General features: G+C 37.0%; 1 protein-coding gene across 9 annotated transcripts in view; it reads right to left on the reverse strand.

The window, feature by feature from the left end:
* The window catches only part of LOC116448143, a 192,386-nt gene extending 172,290 nt beyond the window's left edge, over nt 1-20,096 (reverse strand). The window contains exon 1 of one of the 9 annotated variants that reach the window (XR_004241824.1): nt 19,626-20,096. Coding sequence is in view for 1 of the 9 variants with exons in the window: in XM_032118212.1 (XP_031974103.1) it covers nt 19,626-19,796 (171 nt within the window). In the remaining 8 variants the exon portion in view is untranslated. The remainder of the gene's footprint in view (nt 1-19,625) is intronic. The other 8 variants (XR_004241823.1, XR_004241822.1, XR_004241827.1 and 5 more) reach the window with 8 other exon arrangements.
* Between the last annotated feature and the right edge of the window lie 3,174 nt (nt 20,097-23,270).

Below are 23,270 nucleotides of genomic sequence, written 5' to 3' on the forward strand. Positions count from 1 at the left end.
GGAGATTAAAAGCCTAACCTTGATGATATTCTCATTAAAAGAAGAAATTTTAGTCAGTCTTCTACTAATCTCAAGCATGCTGCCAGGTACTTGTCCTCCACTTGATAAAGGAAGATATATATTTGTTAACTATTTTTCTCTCATTTAATCATATAAACCTTTCTAATAGAATGGGATTTTGTCTTTGTAAAGAAATAACTGTCTTTTGTTGTACAGTATTTTTTTATGATACTGTAATAAACAAACCAGCATTTTAACTTGGGAGGCAACTTCCTGGTGCTAAAGTCCAGCACATGAGTCATAGTGAGAAATTTCTCTTAAGGGATTTGCCCTAAATTTGATAGTAGCTCAAAATACTTAAAGGTTTTGAACTTGTATGTTTTATTCATTCCACAACTCAAACAGATAAATCTTTGCAGTCCCTCTGAAACATTTGCCCCTCCTCTTTTTTAAAAAAAAATTTAAGTGCATACCTTGCCCTCTTAATAGCTTTAAAATGGAAGATGAAAGCTGTGGTGACAGGCTCTTCTGCTGGATTCCTGTGAAACATGGGAGTTTTCTCCATGAAAAGTCCCTTGCAATCAATACCTGACATCCAAATGGCACATTTGGATGGCTTGGAAAATGGCAGCCTGTAAGAATTTTAATAAAGGCTGAAGATGTTTCTCAGGAAGAGCAGCATCTCTAACATTGTTATCTACAGTACCATGATGAAGGTTTCAAAATCCCAGCAAAAGAGTGTCAGCTACCTCTGTCAGCTGCACATTTGCTTAGCTTTGGTCATAAGCAGAGGCTGAGAAGATCTTTATCTTGCCTGGCTTGTTATAGGTATCACCTATTTTGTGATGGTGGAATCTTCTGACAGCAGAATTATTTTAAAATGAGATTTTTCTGAACCTCATTTCTTTTCCTCTACCTCCCCAAAACTGCACTAATTAAAGCCCAAAAGTCATCCTTCCCCTCCCCTGAATAAGTTTGCATAATTCATTAACAATTGCAATTCTCTATTAAAAAACCTAAAAAGTAAATTTGGATCTGGGATTGTGATAAATCTACTTTATCTGGAGGACTGGTCTTAGGGCATTTTTATGTTTAATTAAATGGTTTTACTGTGTATTTTATTGGAAAAGTTGGCATAAGCAGTTGCACTTGTCCAAAATGGACTAAACTTTTTACTAGAAGTTATTTAGGTTGGTACTGTTGCACATGATATAGTTTGTGAATTTCACCACAGATTTTGTATTTAGTTCTACCTTGAGTTGTTAATTATGCCAAGCAACTTTGAGGTGCTTCTGGCCCACTACATTAAGCACTAAATAACTTAGTGGGAGGCCACATTGCTGTGTTTATATGAGAGTGAGATAAAGTAGCATTACTCAGTATGTTGAATTGATGCGACCACTGAATGCTAGATTGCTAATTTATATGAAGTCCTTCACATAAAGAAATGAATCACTGTATACCATTCATTGCTATTTTTTTTAACTGGCAAACTGATAAATACTTCATGACCACAGGTAAGCAGAAAACTCACTTTTTCCAGCCCACAAAACTTTGAGTTCAAAACTAGTCCTGTTCTACTTTAAATTTCAGTGAAATTTAGGAAGAATGAAGAGATCTGTCTAAAATAGTCAATTTACTGCTAAATGTGAAAGTTATTTTGGAGTCAGTGTGTCTGTTTTTTGACTATAAATTCCCTTTTAATCCCTAGAAATGTTTTCTGAAGGAGTTTTCTTTAAAAATGGTACAACTACACATGAAGTTTAACTTTATGAATCACCATCCTCCAGCTTGACAGAAAAGCCGATATTCAAAGACTGCAGTACTTGTGAATTAGGAGTCAAACATGAAGTGAAATCTTCTTATGTTTTTGGTGAGAAGTGGCACTTGATCCTTGAGGCAAAGAAATTCACTTCAACCTACATGACACATCACATCACATTACGAGCAAGTGCACTGGCAGGGCTATAAGATGAAATGCCGTTTTCTGTTAAGTTAAAAGTAGGACATGTTTTTTCCATTTCTGAGAGTTCTATCACTTCATATAGTTGCTTTTGGAAATGAAAAATGGCAATGGTCCTGTACAGAAGTGGTCTATGAATTACAGAAAAGCAGCTTATGCTGAGTAGTGTGGCACAAGAAGATGCCAAGCATTTCATGAGGAGAGAATGCAGCACAGTCATGTGGAGATTACAGAGCCCAAAAAATTTAGTTATGCTAAGTCTCTTATTCTTAAATAGAGAGGGGAATGAATAAAATATAATTACAGGGTTTTTTATTCTAGCAGGCTCCACAAATATAGTGACCTTATAGATGATCAATATACTTACAGAACCTGTACAGTAAGTACAGAGAGAAAGAGATCATATGGGGGGTTTTAGGTGTGTTAACTTCAGTATCCTGATCTAAATTACTACTGCTAGGCTTTGAGGACGATGTACAACTCTGTGTATCATATACCTTACAGAATTACCTGGATTTCTGTTACTCTATAGCATTGTCCAAAGGATTGTCTGCTTTGGTTTATAGTAGGATGAACAAAGGGACTAATCCTAACACAACTTCTCACAGCTTGAGAATCAGGGAATAAACAAAGAGGAGTTTCTCATATTATATCATTCTGAATGTGGAACAGGAGCCCAGATGAACATGGGTGTCCTTCCGGCTTCACCAGTAGCTTGGTTTTTCCTTAAGGAAGCTCATAAAAATGTTTCAATCTGATGGGTTTTGTTTAATTTTCATTCTGGTGATTAGTTGGAATAGTGTTCTACATATGGATAAAAGCAACTATAAGGCCACAGAGGTGATAGAGTGGTGAAGAGAATTTTATTCTTTGCACTATATTTTGATAAATTGTCTTATTTTAAGATTTTTGTTGTTTTAATAGTTTTGACACAATTTTATTTTCAAGAGTTTGAATCAGTGGAAAAAGAATAACAAAGACTTAAAAACAAGAAATATGCTGCAGGGAGGACTGTAACCCTAGCTCACAAAAGCTTTTGCTTATAATAATAAAGACTGGAGTTGTAATTAGCTTTTTTGGAGTGTTTTTCACTCCAGCTGCACTAGACAATACTCTGACTTGTAGTCAATACATACAGACATATCTACTTATTTTCCTTTGCATTGCAGCATGTGTACTTCCCTAATTGGCAGCTTGCCATTTATATGTGGAAAACAAGATTGTGTTAGCAAGAGGGAGAGACTGAGATATCAAATGTCTGCAGTGCACAAATATCTGAGTTAGATTACTGCAAGGAGAAGGGATTGAAGTTTGAATTTAGATATTTGGATCATAATGCACTTAGATCTTCTGTAAGGCTAAACATGAGCTACAAATAACCAAAGTTAGAACTCAGACTGGCACTGCAAGATTTCACTTTAGAACCACCCGTTACTTTCATTTAATGTGGAATTTACATAGATATTCAGAAAGAGTGGATAGATTCAATAAAGCCGCTCAAGTTTTCTCTTAATACTGAAACTTGTCAAACTGCTGAGATACTGTTCTCCCCTTACGAAGGATGGGATTGTGAAGGCATTCTACTTTATTTTGGGGAAGTTAAACATCATAGGTAGCAACAAGTGAATACAGTGTTCTAGGAAATAAATGTTCCTTACTCCATACAAGAACTAAAAAATCAGCATTAATATCCCACACATTTTTGTATATTAGAGAACTGATGTCACAACAAGAGTTCTATCAGGTAGTGTATCACTGCCCTTCTAAATGGATGTATTGCTGATCTTATTGAGGATCACTTGGCACCGATTTCATACTGTCTAGCTAGGCCAGCAGTAAAGCATTAAAATCAATTTTATCTCCCTAGGAAAGTCTTGCTATGTCTTCAAACTTCTCTTGCTACATCTTAAGTAAAATTGATTGTGAGTAGAACCAAATTCTGGATCTTGTCTGAGAAGTCAAACTTTCCACTAGTACAAAATACTTATATAGAACCAACAAGTTTTAACTACCTACCTAAATTCTAGAAGGCAGGATTTTAGTTCTTTTTAAGCATGGATCTGACATGTTTTAAGTCATTCATGGCTTAAGGGCACAGAAATAAAATATCTTTTTAAAATTATTTCAGGAAGACTCAGTTTAGGACTTCAGTTTCCTCAAGTTCCTTTTGTCAGTGTCCCCTTTCCTATTCAGTGTATGACAAGTGCTTGTAGTAATTCAGGTGTTGCAGAAGGATTACAAACTGAAAAGTATTGTGTGTTTTGTGCCCACCAACATGAGGAACTGAATGAATAGGTTTTGAGTACTCAAAAGCAATGCCTTTCTAGACAGAGTACTTGAATTAGACAAACAGACTTTGAAGACTTTCTGACACAGGCTGTCTGCTATAGCTTGCATAAATCTGTGCTGAATGAATACTCAACCAGAATTACTTGAAAAGAATCAATAGAAGTACTGTCAAATGAAACAAACCATTCTCTTAGTTCTGTAAAACTAAGGTGTCATTAATGAAAATAGTCACTACTGTATTGATGATTTAGTTATTAGGGGTGACAGGAACAGTGGAACACAGTTAAAATCAGCAAAGTTTGCCATCTCTTTTCCGATCTTGCATTTTATGGTTCTCATCATGAGTTTAGGGAGTCCAGTAGCTTCCCTGATGTAATCAGCTAGACGTGACACTGTTCAATGTATATAATCCGCTGTCTTAACAGTCTGTATGATCTCCACAGATTTTAACAGAATTTCCAACTGATGCAGCTAGCCTTCAACCCATCTTTGCTGGGAATTTATCCAGTTTGTCTCACAGGAATTCATTCACTTTCATAAACTTGAGCACATCTTCTCTTCCTTTGACCTTTCTGTTTATTAAATATAGTAGCCCTGATCCTCTAGACAGGTTTTATTGACTGAAACACAGCAGGTCTACCAGGTAAAGAAATTCTCCAGGCAACACGGTGATCTTTTAAGCACCAACAGTAGCCTCTTAAATACTTTTGATTTAGGTGTTTTTGTGAAAATCCTGATGTCATGTGCTCCACACATCTAACTTACTTCAACCTTTGAGCTAGCTGGTAAATATGGTGATACGAAATAAAACTTAACTTCAACAGAGTTTGGAAAAAGTTGGGTGGTGTAATCACCTTTATCACTCTTCACAGAATTCTTTGTCTTTTCTCATCAGCAAATCTATAATGTCTTGTTACACAACTCTGACTCTGGCTTCACAGTTTGGAGGATAAACTAGTCACTTCATGATCCAGTTCTGGAGATGTAAAGCATGTTTGCCCTCCTTCATTCCACTAAAAAGGCGATTCCCTCCAAAATATCTATATTTACTTCTGCATCTTCTCACCCTCACAGGTAAAACCAGTTACTTCCCCAAGTGCTCTAATGAAGCAATGTCATTTTATTAGGTGGCTTAAAGGACAGCTAGAAAATATTTAAATATCTGCTTACACTTGAAGTTTATATAATTATCTTTTAGTCTGAAATCAGTTTTTATTAAGTTCTCATAATAAACCACTTCTGAGTATTTGTTCCTACTAGGAATCCTTTAAGAAATACAAAAAAATACCAGTTTGGGTCACTGTTACAGGACCATGGGTTAATTATCCTTATGAAGAAATAAATGTAAAAGAACTGTTTGAATAAGAAATGTTATTGAATTTTAATTAGAGAGTATTTAGAGAAATGAGATATTCTTCTAGCATCACTGAGATAGATTAGTGCTGGTCTGATTAAGAAAGCACAGTTTATTTTGGAAAGACTTTTTTGCATTTTGCGAATGTCAGTGAAAGGTAGAGAAACCAGCTCTGGAAGGCAAAAGTGCCCAACTTCCATTTGCCTCATAGCAAACTTCTGCTTTTTTTTTTTTTTTTTTTTAATCAATCTGGAAGTAATTTGAGTATGAAAATAATGACTATTCTCATGAAAAATCTGTTTTAATGCTGCTTTTAACTGTCATGTTTAGGAAATGTGGTTTTGATTTATCCAGATAGGTATTCTGGTAGGTAACAATAGGAATGGCACTATATGAGGGAGATATTGTCTCCTTGTCGTTCTTAGAGCAGGATAAAATGTGAGGCTTCTGAGGGTATGGGAAATGAGTTTTCAGTACATGAAATGTTTTGACTTTTAACTAAAAGATTGAGTTCTACAGTGCCACCATCTTTTAAAGATTAAATCCACATGGCACTATATGGAATACAATATCCATTGTTCATACTTCTTGAATGACTTGGAATCGTGTGTTAACATGATGAAACCAGATGGGATGCTCAAACACTAAACTCCATTCAGTGGTAGCCAGATGTCTTTCCTGGAGGATGGGGGGGAGGAATCCTCCAAATAGAAATTTCAGAAAAGATAGCAATTGTCAAATTTTGAGCAATTTATTCAAGTGATAAATATGTTGTATTGGTGATTCATTAATTGCTTATCTATTTTTAGGCAAGTTTGATCTCTCATCTGTGCTCCTGTCATCAGATATGGATGTGTCACCTGATGCAAAATGTTTGTTTCCCCCTGGCCCCCCTTTTCCCCTTCAAATGAGGAAGTAAAAGTAAAATTAACTTGGCAAGTATGCTGGGAGATACAGGGTTGGCTTTTGTGCCTCAACCAACATCTTAAAAACAAAGAGTGGAAAAAGAGGGCAGCAGAGAACAAAGTCAGTCAAAAGCAAGCTGCAGAATGTAGTACTAAATTAAAAAAAAGTTTATCGAACGGTTAGTAGTTGCTCAGAAAGTTTGTATCTCTAGATTAGATTAACAAATGTTTCTATTATGAGCCAGTTATATCTGCAGCTAGATTTTCAGAAAATTCATGGGTATCTCCTTGTGTCTTAAAAAACAAACCAAAACAAAACCTCTTCAGTTGTGCTACCTTTGACCCTTAGAAAAATTCCACTACAGTGGGCTTGCAGCAGTGGGGAGAGACTGTAAATATGTTTAGACAGGTGGTACAGTCTGAGGCCTTCTTTAAGGAAATGGAATACAATACAGAAGGCCTTCATTTAGAGATGTTCTCATATAATGAAGTATGCCCTATATCTTTCAGTGCAGAATGCCTTTTCCAGTGAATCTCACCGCTTGCTATGCAATAAAGTACAAGTTTTTAAACAGAACAATTGAGAAGCAGTCTCCCCCACATTTCTCTTTAATGCTATCTTAACATCACTTATTTTACATTTGTGCAGTAAAAGAAATGACAGCCAAGTTAAGTTTCTAAATTAAAACTACTGGATGACAAATCTTTGGCAAAGAGGGATGCACAATTCTAGTCTTCGTTATGCTTGCCACCTCCTGTTGTAGAGAGCTAAGGAAAAAAGGAGCAGGAAGCTCATTAAGATCTTGTAGCCGAAGGCCACAAACCCCTCTCCCATAAAAGTCTCAAATTTTCTTGACTGTCTCCTCTTCCTTTGCAAAGTCCAAAACAGGCAGAGGATCCTGAGGGCATCCAGCGGGAAATCATTGCTGTCTGTTCTGTGTAAATCCCAAAGAAGGAAAAAAAAGGACAGGATACAAGCACTACATTGTGATTTACCCATCAGAGAGGCGTTGGAGGAGGGCAGAATAGAAACCTGGTTCTTAATGCAATAAAAAGTTTGGTATTCAGCCAGGTCCCCCTGGTCCATTTAATGGCCTTGATGTTCTCACAACCTGTGCATGCAAGGTATCATTCTCCTTTCTCCTGGAGTGTATTGGAAACACAGTGGAGGCCTACCCTACTGGAGCCTGCTGGGATTAATGCTGAATGTGATTCCCAGGGCTGGTTGCCACAAAGGTACGAGTGTGTTGCCATCTCCTCTGAGAAACAACACAGTTGGGCAGATTCATGAACTTGATACACATTCAGTGTTAGTCCCTGTTCCCTTTGAACTATTTCTTCATGGTACAAATTTAAACCAGTATTTCAGCAAAAAACCATCCTAATTCCTCCCTGAAAAGGACAGGAACTTCATCAGTTTTTAAAGTAACTTAGGTTTCACTTCCTTCATTAGCATGATGACAGATTTTTTTTTTTTAAGGAAAAGATCTTAAGTTACCCCAAATTTAATACTGAGTCTGAAAAAAGCCACAAAATGAGTGTGTTTTGTGGATTTGACCATAAAACAAAGCAGTAAAACTTGATAATTACAAACAAATACAACTAAAAATAAAGTTGCTAATGAGGTGAGGAAAGAGGAAGCTTGGATTTACAAACAAAATGTCAGATGAATCCCACACATTGAAGTACCAATGTCCTATAAGTTGACTTAGTGAAACTTCGTGAGACGCTGCTTGTTTTACTGTACTATTTTGTGTTTTGAGGAAACAACGACAGAAACTAATCAGATTGCAACCTGGTTGTTTTTGAGGTTCCCACAATAATGAAAATGTAGATTTGAAGTTCTAATCTTTCTTGTGTCAATTTAATGAAAGTATTTCTGTATCTTTGTACTGCTTCAAAAAAGGGACTATTTTATGTGCTTTTATGCTTTTAAGTAAAATTTGTAAAACTATTCTCATACGTAGAGCAACGTTGTGTATTTACGTAACCAGTTCCAATTTTTGCATCTTTACATTTTGCTGTTTGCAGAGGAATACAGTGATTCAGGGTAGAGTTGTTTAGAGAAGCAGATTGGATGGGGGTAGAAGAGATGGGTAAGAAGCTGCTAATCAGCAAATGGATTTCAAAAGAGGAATCTGTCTCTCATTTTAGAATTTTGTGAGCTGCTGCTCTGAAGCAAACCTGAGCTCTGGTCCTGACTATGCAGAGAATCTGAAATGAAGGTTGATTTCTCTTCCTTGTCTCTGATATATTAGGAAAACATTTACTTGAAGAAAACTGGGGTTTTTAAGTGTTATGCAAGACTGAACTATTACGTAAGAATTACAGAAGGAGACACCTGGTTGTTTGGGGTTTTTTTTGTTATGGCTTTTTTCAACTGACATGAAAAAAAATTATAACGAAGCACAGTTTAAAGATGTTTTGCTTTGATTTCCTTTCTCGGGATAAAATGTGTAGTGAAGGCACTAGGAATGATTTTAAGTCATAGGATGAGGGAAATGTATTCACAGGATAAAGAAGGTTCAGTGGACAGCTTTCTGTATTTTAGGTGCACATGTTGCAGGTAGGAGACTGATAATTCATAAGAGTAAATGAATCAAAGCATGAGAATAGTATCCTATTTCTGCCATGCTCTTTTTTTCAGCAGATTTAGTATGCTGACAATTATAACAAATCAGTTTTAGAACTTACAGAGAGTAAGACTGAGTCTCTTCTGAAAGCCATGATTTTGATGTTCCACAATAGCAGAAAATGAATTTATATTTTTGGTAATCTAGGTTTTCTTAAATTAGAATCTTGATTAATTTCAGTTTTATTCATTTTTATACTTGTAAATAATTGTAATGTTATTAATTTGCAAACATAGCACAAATTTCATCACAGTTTGTAATCCTGAAAAAAATTTAAAATAGCCATTTAAAGAAAAATAAATGAAACCCCTTTTCCAGGCAGAGGTTTCTGAAGTTCTGGGAGTAAAGGACCCAAATTTCTGCTTTCACTGATACACGGCAGACTCAAAAGTGACGATCTTGATGAGCTAGTAGGTGAAAACAGTGTGAAAATTCACTTCATCCTGCTTATTTCAAGTCCAGCTCTTCAGTGCTATGTGTTTCCTTCACAGAAACAATGTCTGTTTTCAGTCTGCAGAAGTAGTTGAATTCTCAGCTGTGCAAAAAATACAATTATGACAAGTACACTTGACCTTCAGTGAAATTAAGGAGAGTACCACCTGCACTAAATATGTCTTGTAAACAGTGTCAGGAGCAGAGGGATACAGCCTGGCTAGAAGTCAAATCCAGTTGCATGGCTTACTGCAATAATAACATTTCAGGTTTTTAAAGTTTTGACTTCCAGTTGTACCCTACTCTTAAGCAAGGAGTGTTGATGAGTTGTTAGCAGCTGCACTGTGAACAGGAGCACTCTTTGTGCTGAGATAAAGCTGTCCAGCTCCAGAAATAGTCTGTAATGCAATAAACAACTTTTTTTTTTTTTATTATTCTCTTGCAGTCGCAGTGTTACAAATTAAATTGAAAAACATAAGAAAACTGTTTCAGGACACGCTTCCCAGAATATTTTGACCCCTTGACCTGCGCCTACTCCCAGAATAAACTACTATATTAAGATCCTTATTTTGTTTTAAAGAAAAATCTCCCCCAAAATCAGACCTTTTAAAACTTATCTAGGTAATGAAGACAGCCTAGGCTAATTTTTATTCAACAATGTTATAGGAAAACACCAAAATATTCCTTTAGAAAGGCATGGTATCCTGTAAGCAGTATCTGCTGCTTAGCATATCCGAAAGGCTATCCAGTAAAATAAATGTTTTAGTCCAGATGCAAACACATCTGTCACAGCCATTCCTTAAATGTAAACCCTGCCATCTGAACTCTTTTTTATCTAAGTCTCACCTTGAAGTAATGCTGTGCATAGAAGATGTGTTATCCTGGGTTATTTTGGCTAGGCAGTTCTGACTGGTAGGGTTTTCCATAAAGCCCACTTGCTGCTATTCACCTCTTTTAAACCAATCCTTTTCCTCCTTTCTTTTCCTTCAATGTAATGAACATTTGTCAGCATAGCTCAGTGAGGAAGGAATGTGGGCAAGTCAGTTATTTAAAAGTTTAAAATTTCTAGATCATAATTTCTAATTTTTAGGGGCACAGTTAGCTAGTATGGATCACAAAGTGCAGGAACCATGACTGGACAGTCTTGGATTTCCAGTAAGCTTTATGCCACTGTAGAGGGTGAATTTTGTACCTGGTATTATAGAATGAAAATCATCTTCAATACCAGATCAAACCCAAAGGAGCCGGAAGTCAGGCGGCATAGTGTGGATGGGGAAAATGGGTTCCTTGCCAACACTGGCAGGAAATGCCTACAGTCCACCTTCCAGAAACAACACAAAATCCTAAGTGCTCTTGAAGATGATGGTACCCAGCTTATACTTTCTCCTCAACAAAGTTAAATTTTAGACCTCAAAAATCTTAGCAACCATCTACTTAATATAAAGCATAGAGAAATAATTATGTATGTGTGTACTATCTTTTATATTACCTTTGTTACTGACAGCTGTAGAATTTATAGGTATAATATACTTTATTTTTTGTAAATCAAAATTGAAATTGTACAGATCTTATGTAGTTTAGTTCTTTTTATTATTAGTTTCTAAAACTGCTGTTTTTCTTTAATATCAGTCCCAATCTAATTAATAACTGTACAAGAAATCAGGGGTTTTTTTCTGAGGAAAATGAGCTATATTGCCTTGGTTATTTTGTAGCAATGGGTTTGGGTTTTTTTTTTTTGTCTTCCATTTCCATAGCAAAGAGAATTAATTTAAGAGAGATCAATAGCGTTGCTGGCATACGTTGCATACTCCTGGTATAATTCACAGTGCTGGGGAGCATGAGATGAGTTTATACTTAATCTTGTATCTTGTGTAGAATTATGTAAATTAAATACCCTTACAAAGGAGCTTTTGTTTTTATTAATTGAATGCAGTAATAGTAATAAGTGAAAACGTGTAAAACAAATCATTGTGTGTACTTAGGATGAAAAAATGTGCTAACCCTTGATATTGGGTGGGCGTAATGGATGTGTAAAGTGCTCTGTGCACTTTGCAGTGTGTGAAACCTGCAGAAACTTTCCAATAATGTTAAAGCACTTGCAAAAAAGTTGCACCTGGAGCAGGGAGGAGTGAAGAGGGCAAAGGTCAGCATTAGGCATTAAGACACTGACTAAACAGACTTTACACTCGGTGAAAAGTCCAGACAACCCCTGCAGTGTCATCTTACAACTCTGGTTTTCTTCTTTTCAGGACATAGTAATCCATAAATACACTCAAGTCACCAGCAGCTTAGCTCTTCCCCCTCTTCTCCCCCTTTCTAACTCTCCTTTCATTTATAATTCTTACATAAAGATCTGAATTTTTAACCCTTTCCAAGTCTTTTAATCAACCTTGTGAACTGCTTTTCTTCACTGTTGTCACTTGCTAGACTTCTCTTTTTAAATCCTTTGCAAATTTTTCTCTTAGAAAATTACTTTCAAATAAGCTAAAAAAATAACACTTGAAAACAGTAGTACAAACTCATTGTATGGAAAAGACATTCTGGGAAATTATCAATCTTTTACTTCTAAAAAAGGCAGTTATTAAACTCTATAAACTACTTAAAAGCAGTCTTTGTTTCTGAAGCTTATTAACCAGACGTTCTATGTAAAATATTTCATGGGACGTAGTATATTTTTTTTCCTATGACTGCTTCTGAGCTTATTTGTTTGGATAGATGAAACCAATTTCAGCTGGGATGCTGCAAGAAAAGAATCATCTTGCTTGCCATTGTTTTTTTTTTCAATCAAATGGAGAAAAACCTCATCAATTTCTCTAAACTGGAAAAATGTAGAGGTAAAACAAAGAGGTGTTTGTACTTTTATCATACAATTAAGTCTTTCAGTTTTGCATCTATTACACTTAGTAGACGAAAGCATGAGACCAAACTGATTTTAATCATTTTATCTGATCCCATTATCCACATCCCATGGCTTAAGAGACTGGATAGACTCCTAATATAGTCTGGAGCCTTGACAGTAAAATTAGGCTAGTGAAATACAGCCGATCAGTTGCATGTAACTGTGCACATTTTGCTCACTTCCTCTCCTTGTTCTGAGCACTGCACGAGGCTGTACTTCCATGCAGGATATTTTCCTCTCACCCACTTTTCACTATCCTACCCTATCTGCAAACCTGCTGAGATGTTCAGCAGCTCTATCAAATGGCCTTTTTCATTAATTTTTACATCTTGTGAGCAACACTGACACAAGATAGCTGAAAGTCTGAGTGTTTCTTTCATACTGTGCATGAATTTTGATTAGTAACAACATGAATAAGGAAATGCTTTGAATTTTTTTTTGTTTTGCGCAGAGATCCCTCATATTTACTCAGGGAGGGAAAACCATGTTTCCAGTTCCATGTGTGACATGGTCATTACTCAGTCATAAAATGGTGACCTGAAAAGGTCTCCTGTCCAGTCTCTTGGCCAGTGCAGGCTCACTCATTTCTGTTCCTGCACAGTGATTTTTGGCATTGCTACTGAAGGGTTTCTGACTTGGTCTGTTCAGTGGTGGGAATCAAAGAACCATCAGGAGAAACAGAATGGTGAATGTGGGAGCACAATTTGGTGGGGGCAGAACTCAGCAGAAGTATTTACTTTTCAGGGCAACGTGCTCTGTAGAAATTGAAGACCTGTTTCAGCACAATGCTTTGAGCACATGCTGAACTTTGAGGGCGGAAGTGTTTTGCTAGGTGGCCTTCAGGCTTTGGAAGTAAGAATATGTTTGAAGCCATTCCAAGATCAGTTCCTTGGTGCAGAATACCAAAAGCAATGGGTGTCTGGGGCCCAGGTTTGCACTCTGGTCATGCAGTGCAGTACTTAACCTGCTCTCAGTCTCACTGGTACCCTGGGAACACTTGTTAAATACACCATTATGGGAGTCAGCATTTTAGTGGTAGGCCTTGCATGAGTGTTGAATCTAGAGCATCTTTACAGATGGAGAAATAGCTTCCATTTATCCTATATTCTGATATTTTGTTGCAGGTTAGTAAAAAATAAGAAATGAATGTTCAAGTACATAAAGAGCTTTAGAAAATTAAGCTAGAACTGAATGACATTGATCTCTTGAGAAAGAGGTTTTTTATCTTGTCTTTTTGTATTTTTCTTGTTGCAGAAGTACCACACCAAAAACGATCTCACTTAACAAAAACAAAAGACCATTGTTTTGTCTAGTATTTTATGTTGTTTTCAAGCATCTGAGGTCTCTCCTGTGCCCTTTGCTGTGGTATCTCATTGCTGACCTCTTAATTATAATCACACATTCAAAACTTCTGCTAATATGACGTAGATGAGAAGCCAGGCAGTTAAATGATTTGCCCAAGGCTATGAGACATCTTGCTGGAGAGCTGAAATCAGACCTTTTACCATGTCTGCCTGGCCAGACCCAAGGTCTGTGCTTTGTTTTATGTTCTCAGGCATGTTTCTTCATGCAAATGTTATTTGGACCGCATGCTTGACATATAGCAAAGGCCATGCTGCCCACTGAATTTTCTCCTGGATTGTTTTTCACCTTAAGTTTAAAAAATGATTGGGATTTTAATGGAACCCTTCTTTTCTTCAGATTATCTTAATGAAACCATTTTCATAGCTATTTTTCAGAAATTATATTCTACAGGTTTTGTTTATTGATTTAAGCTTATAGCAATAATATGAAACCACCAACCATTCAAGCCTAATGTTAAACTAAGCGGCAAGGAGTGAATTTATACAAAATAGTTCGGCCACGTCTGTTGCTAATTTTTTTAACCCACCAAACTTGCTCTATATTGCTCTCACTTAGTCTTTTTCCCCACACCCTTTTCTTCTGAAGGATTCATTTTACCCACTTACCTTATCCATGGGCTACGTAAACACATAGGTAGGACTTCATGCATCCTTTGCATACTCTACTTGTAAAGTCTCGAATATTGTTATATTGTTTCACACACATCTCACTAAATCCAAGTAAAATAGTAGGTAAAGCTGCAATGATGTCATCTGCATGATGTGTATTTCTGTAGGTAATGTTTGTGTGATACATACAGTTTTTACTGTCAGTACCTTGCATGTAGATCACACAGACACAACTGAGGCTGATCGCAACCAATGCAGTGTGGGTAAAACCTATGTAGGCGAGTTTGAAACGTTTGAAGATTACAGGTGTTTTAAGGGTCAGTATTTTGGACAGTGGAAAAATATATTTTTCTGACTCTTCTAAAATGTGTTTTTCAAAAATTTCTTTTAGTACCATATCCTTCAAATCTTCTGCCTTCATTAGAAAAGGTAAAGCAGTTCATGCTTTAATTCAGCCACCTCTTTCAGTCTTTTTGGTCATTCTTTGCTTGTTTTGGGAGGTTTGTTTCCAGCTTTATGGGTTTTTGTTTTGGTGTTTTTTCTTTTCTTCTTCTTTTTTTTTTTTTTTTAAATATTTGGCCGTTAAATGATGTCAAGTACCTGCTTGTCTGGTGTCTGATAGACATACATCTTCCTTGTTACACACATTTCTAAAAGAGGAACTTGCGATGAGTTTCGTCTGAATGCTACTAGGTTTGCTGCTGTACAAATAATATAAATTAAATATTCTTAATTATTTTAGCTCATACTAGAAAAGATCCAGGACAAAGGAGAGATTGATGCAGTGTGCCTTACAATGGTCCTACTGATTTCTCTACTGGCCTTTCCTCTGCACATGGTCAATTAGAATTGAAAATCCTGTGCTGATTTCATTCGCTGGAATTTTTAAGCAGGTCAGGAAGAAAGATGTTATTGAAAGGAAAAGTCTCATCTAAATAAGAAAAGAACATGTGGCCATCTGGTCTAACTGTACCATGCTGAAAGTAATTTTTACTCTGCTCTAGTTTGAGCTTTGCAACAGTTTGCTAAAATATCAACCAGAAATCTGTTTACATTAAAACACTCAGTGCTTTTTATCTGTAAAAATGCAATGTGCAGTTCTCTTCCTATCTGTAATGCATGAGCTCATTTGACCCCGTTATTGAGACCGTCTACATTTCTGGTTGGTTCTCAAGTTACTTCAGCTCTGTAGATGTGTAAGTGAAACTACCCATCTTTTGTAAGTTTTGGATGTAATTCTGAGCGATTTATTTGTGGGACTAAAAGTCACTTCTGCTTGAACTGGGAAAGGCTCAAACAAGTCGATGCAACAGGAAGCATGGGGGAAGAGGGGAGAGGAGGGTTTAAAAAAGGAAATTAGAACTTGAAGTTTGTGTGAGCATCACCGTGGAATTTGCACAACCAACTGTAGGCCACAGGCTAAGAGGCAAGCTGTAATAGATATCAAATTTTTAAGGAATGGAGTCCTAAATATGCATGAGTTTCCATGATTGCATTTTTTCAGCATTAGCTATTAAAAAGTTTAAAGAAGTCAGCAAAAGAATAGAGGTCAGCAATTTTCACATGAGGTAAATAAATCCTTCTTGTAAAAAACTAAAACACATAGCTCCAAATCTCAGGCGCCTGGACAACAACAGCAGGAGGATAATGCCATTTTTAAAGCAACACTGGTCAGGTATCTCCTCCCTACTCTAGTTAGAGCTGTTGTACCCAGCACTCACAAAACCCTCAAGAGATCTTACTGGGAGAAGGGGAGAGTGGTGAACTAAACATGGAGATAAGGACCCTGTATTCATATTCTCTGGCTTAATGCTTATCTCTTATGTGATTAGACATTACTTTTGCACTGACAAACATTGCATAAATTACCAGTTGAAATACCCTTCTAAGACAAGGTAGCGTGTAAATCACTTCTGAAGCTGAGGAATTGATTTGCATAGGATTTCAGCCTTTAGGAAAGGATAAAAATATGATTGCCTTGTCATTACCTTAAGAAAATGAAAGTGAGCACTTCATAATTTAGCTGCAGGCATTATTTCAAAACACTTTTTTTGAAACAGGTGACAAATTTTGTTTTAAAACATAATATGCCAGGAAAAGTAGGAAGGAAATTATCACCTTAATACTATTGAACATGTGTACATACATGTAATTTACAAATATATAATTCTCATGTATGACCATTATGTAGAGTTTGCTTGTATATTTCATAGAAGGTGTATAAAGTGTTCCTTCAGAAAAGCATTAAATCCCTTATTTACAAAAAAATAAAATACAGGAATACAAATTTGACCACAGTTCTGGATTCATTCACTTAATTTTTCTGAAATCTCTATTCAGGATTTTTACTTTGCTGTGGATATTGCTGCCACTACATGCAACCTTTTGTTTGCATGTCTCCGCTGCTATTTGGAAAGGAAGTTCTTTTTAAGATTAAATTTATGGGATACTTTATGCTGGGTTTCTTTTCACATAGTGTTTATAAGCAATATTAGAGAAAAAAGCTAAAAAAAATTCTTATCTTTCCATTAAGATACCTGTTAGAATGACTAAAATGTAGTTTGAGCCTTTTCAGGGAATAAATTAAAAGAACTGTATGTATATGTATGTGGTTGTGTGTTTAAAAATTAAATTTTTTTAGGTCCTTTTCATATAAAGTTCATATTGAAAAGCAAATATTAGTCATCATGTTTATCACACCATAATTTGTACTGCAAGGCAATTAAATTCCAAAGAATTTAGAAAATAGGTCCGCACAGCATACATTTAAAAATTAAATAGAATACATGCTTTGAATCTGCCTTTCCCCTGCATGTCTCTGCTAACCCCACCCATAGCCACACCATGTGGAGAGCAACTATTTTGGGGAGTACTGCATTCCCAAGCCCAACTTTGTGGCACGATGACACTGGGCCACTCGGCATTTCTTTGGGCTGTGGCAGCAGGAAGGCCAGGGCTTGCAGGGCCAGCTCAGTCCCCTGCCATGCTTCCCTTCTTCGATTTGAAGACACCCTACTTACAAAGCATTTCGCTACTGCCTCGTTTAAAACTATCATAAAACTGTCTACTAGCTCTTGTTAATCTCTCTAAACCCAAGTGTTTTTGAATATTTCAGTTTGCTGGGCATTCAGGTGTGGGTATCTGCATAGTAGCTATTTGCCTTTATGTAATACATCATCTGCGCATACAAAATCTTTACATAGTGTTTGAGAGCTACACAGCAATTATGTAAGTGATGCATGAACTTAACACAAAATACTGCATTGACTGTAAACCTAGAGTAGAAATCACAGTAAAATGGGAAATGCTGCATGTCCCTAGTTACACTGTGTTGGAAAGCGTGTGTGCGTGTGCATATGTTTTGTACAATAATGTGTATATATGTTTACAAAGTTTCTTATTTTGTATTTTTTTTTTTTTTTTGCAAATCATAACAAAGTTGAAACCGAGCCTGGCCGACATAAGGAGGAAAGGCTTGTGTTTGTCTTTAATCTTTTCTGCAGCACGGTTCAGACTTCTGTCTGATCTGCACATAGCAGAGCAAGGGGCTTGCCGTGCATTGCGTGCAGGCTCCTTGATTGTGGAAGGGAAAAAAAAAAAAAAATCTGGCTGGAATCCAGACAGGCGAGCGCAGTGCTCTGTTGATCATTGTGTCTAGCCTTCAGGTGTCTCAGCTCACAGTGGGCGGCGGTTGGGGGAGGGGGAGATAACAGGAGGGCAGACAAAGAATAAAACGGTGTATTTACCAAAAAAAAAAAAAAAAATATATATATATATAGGAGATTCGCATCAAATCCTTTTTTAAAAAATGCTTCTTTTAACGTTCCTTTTTCTGCAGTGGGAGCAAGCAAACATCTGTCCAGGAAGATTTATTTAAGCCATAATTAGTAGCGTCTGGAGTCTTTCAACAATTTCTCCTTATTGTACTTAATATTTTTTTTTAAGAAGTCTGCTCATCTTTCACTTAGAAACTGTTTTCACTTCATGCATTATTAGAGATCCAGCCCAGCCAGGACAGAGTCAGATTTCTATTGTCTTTGCTTTTTCCCTTCTGATCGTAGTTTTCAGAATCTAACTTTTGGTAGGGAAGGGGTGGTGAGAAGGATCGTGCAGGCAGGGGGGAAAGATCTTAATAAAGGTCTTACAAGCATGTGAGGGGAAAAAAAAGAGCAAAAATACAAATCAGTGCTGTTTATTATACGGTTATTCATTTGGATTCAATTTCTTTTCCGAGGAAGAAGAAGAAAAAAAGCGCTGCTTTGTCTGTTGCTTCTGTTTGAGAACTCTCATAAATCTTGCCCAGAAAGCAACTTGGGCTTAAGGAGATCTGGCCAGTAAAGCTCTGGGAAACAATTTCAATGTCTCTTGCTGTGGATATTCTCTTCTTTCTGCCCCCTTCGTCCCCACTGCCCCCTCCACCCCGACCTTCTGACGTTATACCGTGAAGAGCCCCACACCCTTTCCCACCCCACCAGGAATCTCAGTGAATGCAAGCCACAATCTAGAGGTAAAGTCGCTTATCAAAAAGCCTCTTCTCCTGCTCAGAGAGTCCAGATATTATACTAGTTGTGTGTTTTCAGTCCAGCCATAACCCTTTCCTAACACTCCCCCCTTGCCTTGCCTCTCCCCCTCCCCCCGTGGAAGGGGTGGGATGGGAACCTTGCTCGACTTCATTGTTCCAAATGTAAGAGCTATTTGCCCCAAAGTGTCTTCGCTGTCTTTCATAGCTAATTATAATAACTGTCAGATGTCTGGAAAGTCTGGGCTGCCCTTGCTGGCGGAGTTAAAGTTTGCCTTTATGTTTTCCCCTTGGGGACAGATCAGGCCTGATTAGACACAGAGTACAAATAAAAGTGAACAACATACGTGTGTAGGGCTTTTTGTCTTTGTTTTTCTTTATGAACAAAGCAGCACGCTGGCTATGTCAGGAAGCAGTGTGTCATGCAGCATGCATGCAGGCACTGCCCTGGAGGATAACTCTCTTTTTCTTTTTTTTTTTTTTTTCTTCTTTCTTTTATTAAAGCATGCAAGAAATATTTCTGAATCTGAAAACCACTTTAGATACTTTTTCATCTTATAAGAAAAGTAATCATTGCTTTAGTGCACGTAGCATTTTGACATTTTTAAGAGATTTGCTTTTCTGGGTGAAAATAAAAATAAATAGAGCTCTTACTCACAGTTTTGTTGTGCTGTGCAGGTCGCTGTCTCCTTCTGCAGAGACAAGGAGGGTTGGAGAATGTCAAGGGTGCAGAATCCCAGTTTAATTCAGGAGAAATGTACAAATGTGCTTCCTGAAGTCGCGTGGAAGTCAGCCACTTGTGCTCAGACATCCCATTGCTGCTCTGCATGCTATACTATCTGCAGTTCTGAATTGAACTAAATACTGCCCATGTGAAAGACAGGGGAAACACAGTCATGTGGGACACACAAATCCACTCTATTGGCTCTGAAGGCACAACTTCAGCATTCTTGCATTTCCACCATTGGTTAACAGTTCAAGCTGAAAGAGTCTAGGTCCTCCTAGTGAGTCTGTTTTCCCTTTATGTTGGAAGAATGACTGTAGGATTTTACAGTGACAGGATTAGTTAAGAAAGGGACTGAAGTCATCCCTTTGACTGAAGCTGGTGGGTGGGGATTGGAAGCTGTGCTTTTCTCAAGTCGACGCTTTTCCTTTTTCTGCCTGCATTCTCAGTGTCAGGAAATGCTTGCAGTTAACTTGGGCAGCAGAGAGAAACTGAAGTGACTTTTTCAGGTTCGAGGTTAGGGGACCTGACTTTTAGAGTAACTCAGTGTTACAGACAGTACAATGATTTTCATGGGAGTAACTAATCTGGTTTACTAAACTGTAGTTATTTTCCTCTTTTCAATTTTTTTTTTTTTTTTTTTTTTTGTTAAGCTCAGGGGCGACTATATCAGGATCGTTTATCCCAAACTTTTGCATTATAAGCCAGATAAATGAATCCAGTAGTTTGAAAGCCTAGACTTAATAATTCAACAACAGAAGAAAGATTCTACAGAACTATTGGATCTCTGGGGAATATTATAATATGGTCTTTGTAATATTTTGAAAGAAGCAACAAATTCCAGGAAAGTCTTTATTGCTGATATTTGAGAATAATGAAGCTATAAAGATTAAGTAGGAGGGGAGAAGATTGACTATTCCCTATTTTGGTATTCTGTCATTTGTCTGATTTAGTTATGCCAGTGTGAGCAGTAATTTGAAACGGTACTCAGTCATGTGTGACATACTTCTCCAATTAACCCTTATTAAAAAGACCTTTCCCAAATCCCACATGCATGTTTTCCTAGAACTACAGAAAACAGAGGTATGACAGATTTGCAGGGTTTGTGTCCACCTTCCTCTCTGGGCAGATTTATTTCCTCTTATGCATTTCCAGGGCTATGTCCAGTGCAGTTGTAAACACACCCAGCGTGTGACTCCTGTTGGTGGACTGTTGAACTTGGGGCCTAATTTAGCAGTTGAAGTGCTTAAATATGCTTGGAAATTTCCCAGAATAATTAATCTGGAATAGTAAATTCATTATATGTCTGTGGTGTGCGCAAGGCCAAGCCCAGACTGCTCTGCTGGCAGTTGTACTGTGTTCAAGATCCTATTTAGCAGCTTATGCCTGGCCCTGGCTGTCAGGGCATCTTTTTGTTTCTACCCATCAAGCTTGTTCAGTCCACCTTAAACCAGTGCTTCTCCCTCCTCAGAGTTCCCCCTCTTAAGCTATTTATAGACTTTTATCATCACCTCACTGACCACCCTTGTCATCACTTAGCTGAACACCATATTCCAGGTGTAGCTGTGTAAGATATGGGAATATTCCTCCATATCCTGTGACCTGGTATGGCTGCAGCAAACCAATATGTGTTTGCTTGATATGTGAGCAGGAAAAATTCATCTCTTAAGAATAAACTGGCACACCTGACAAACAGGATTTCAAGGAAGATGAAGACAGTAAATATTCCGCTCTGAGTTAAGAAGGCCTTGTAAAGACCTTCTTTGCTTCTAAGTGCTAAGAAGATGCAGAGTGAGGTTTTTTAGCAGGCTCACTTAAAAATACTGTTTAGTAACAATATATAAAAGGTGTGGTTTGGTAGCTGTTGTCATTTGGCTTTTTAATCTTCATGAAGAAAGATAATTGTCTGGTTGGATAAAATAAGGCTACAGCAGTAGCATCAAAACTTTCTCTCCACCCTCCAAAAATGTTTTCAGCTCCCCTAGGCTTTCCACATCTGGACTCCAGAACACTGAGGGAAGAGAACTGAAAACCCTGGGAGACATTTTCTTTTTTTCACTGTGCTGGTGGTCTTCATAATTTTGGTTGCTTTTTTTTGTTGTTGTTTAATTCAATTAAAGAGGGAAGAAATACTAATAAAAGAAACCTTACTCTAGAGAGCAGTAAACTCTTCAGTTTTAAGACCAATACATGGTCTTGTCTTAAATACATCTTTTTCATGAATGTCAGCTTTTGATTTTAAAATGCTGAAAAGCTCTTTAAAGAGAGGGAATAAACATCTGAATTTCTTTATTATTGTTTAGCTCTTTCCCCAAACAACTCAAGAGTGGATTTCAGGAAAATCTAGGGACTCTGGAGCAATGATTATTTACCTGCATTTCTTGAGCCATGAACCAAAGACTTAGATGACATAAGCAGACATTTTTGTGACTCATAGTACTTTGGAGACCAAATTAATACTTTGCATCACTGTTGTCTCCAGAGAGAGAAGTGCATCTTTATATGTATTTGTGTAACTAAATGGACATTTTATTCTCCCTATCACGTCCATTGAAAAGAAAACAAAATTAAGATCTAGGCTATATCATATTCACTCTCCTTGAATAATAAACTGCTTCTTTCACCACTATTGTTACTAAAGACAAATTCATAATTTTTAGAGACAAAGAATAAGAGCATCACAAAATTATCACTGTGTGGAAAATAACATTACTTTGCAAATTCTGTCATTGTCATAATGTTTAACACATGAGATAAGATGTTGCTGGATGAAGTGGGCTGTTAGTCTGGAGATCCTACTGTTACTGCTCTGCAGTCCTCTCTGACTCCATCCTTTGACACCACAGGTCTCCATTTCTGGGTTTGGGTTAGGGTTTTTTTGGTGTTGCAGCTTTTTCTCCTGATCTGAGCAAATATTGGTAGGGATGCTTAACTCCTGTCTAATAGAGATCCTGTTCCTAAGAATTTTCAAGGTTCCCTGGCCAGGAACTCTAGGAAAAAAAAGAAATTACTGAAGTTAGAAGTTTTAGTTACTAAAGGAGCATTTTCATTATTTAGAAGTATTAGAGAGCATATATTTGGTGTGAGGGTGAGGAAAAGTAGGATGTCCTTGAACATTTTGTACAGGGTGCATTCACAAAAACTTTTAAGAACAACTATTGATTTTTTTTCCTGTGGAAATATAAGTTCTATGACTACTTGGGAGGAGGAGAAGATTTGCTCCTTGGCTGCTTCTTAGTAAGGCATACAACATATAGAAAGACAAAAACCTAAAATTGAGATAAATTTCTTAAACACTTAGAATAAAGGCACTTATGCAGTTTGCATGTTGATGTGTTTAACGGATACTTCTGAAAATAAATATTTTAACTGTTCCTTTAGGCAATCAAAGGCAGTCCTATCATGTGTGTGATGTGGATTTCATGTTGCCCAGCATTTTTAAGCCTTTCCGTTTTTTTTTTCCAGTGGAAAGTAATTGAACTTTATAAAGTGTGTATTTGCTTATAACTTTGCCAGAGAATTTTTGCTGTTCTATACACCTTTGCTTTTTATAATTCAGCAGTAGGTGGTATTTGCTAA

The sequence above is a fragment of the Corvus moneduloides genome, chromosome 9, assembly GCF_009650955.1.
Source record: "Corvus moneduloides isolate bCorMon1 chromosome 9, bCorMon1.pri, whole genome shotgun sequence".
Taxonomy (NCBI): domain Eukaryota; kingdom Metazoa; phylum Chordata; class Aves; order Passeriformes; family Corvidae; genus Corvus; species Corvus moneduloides.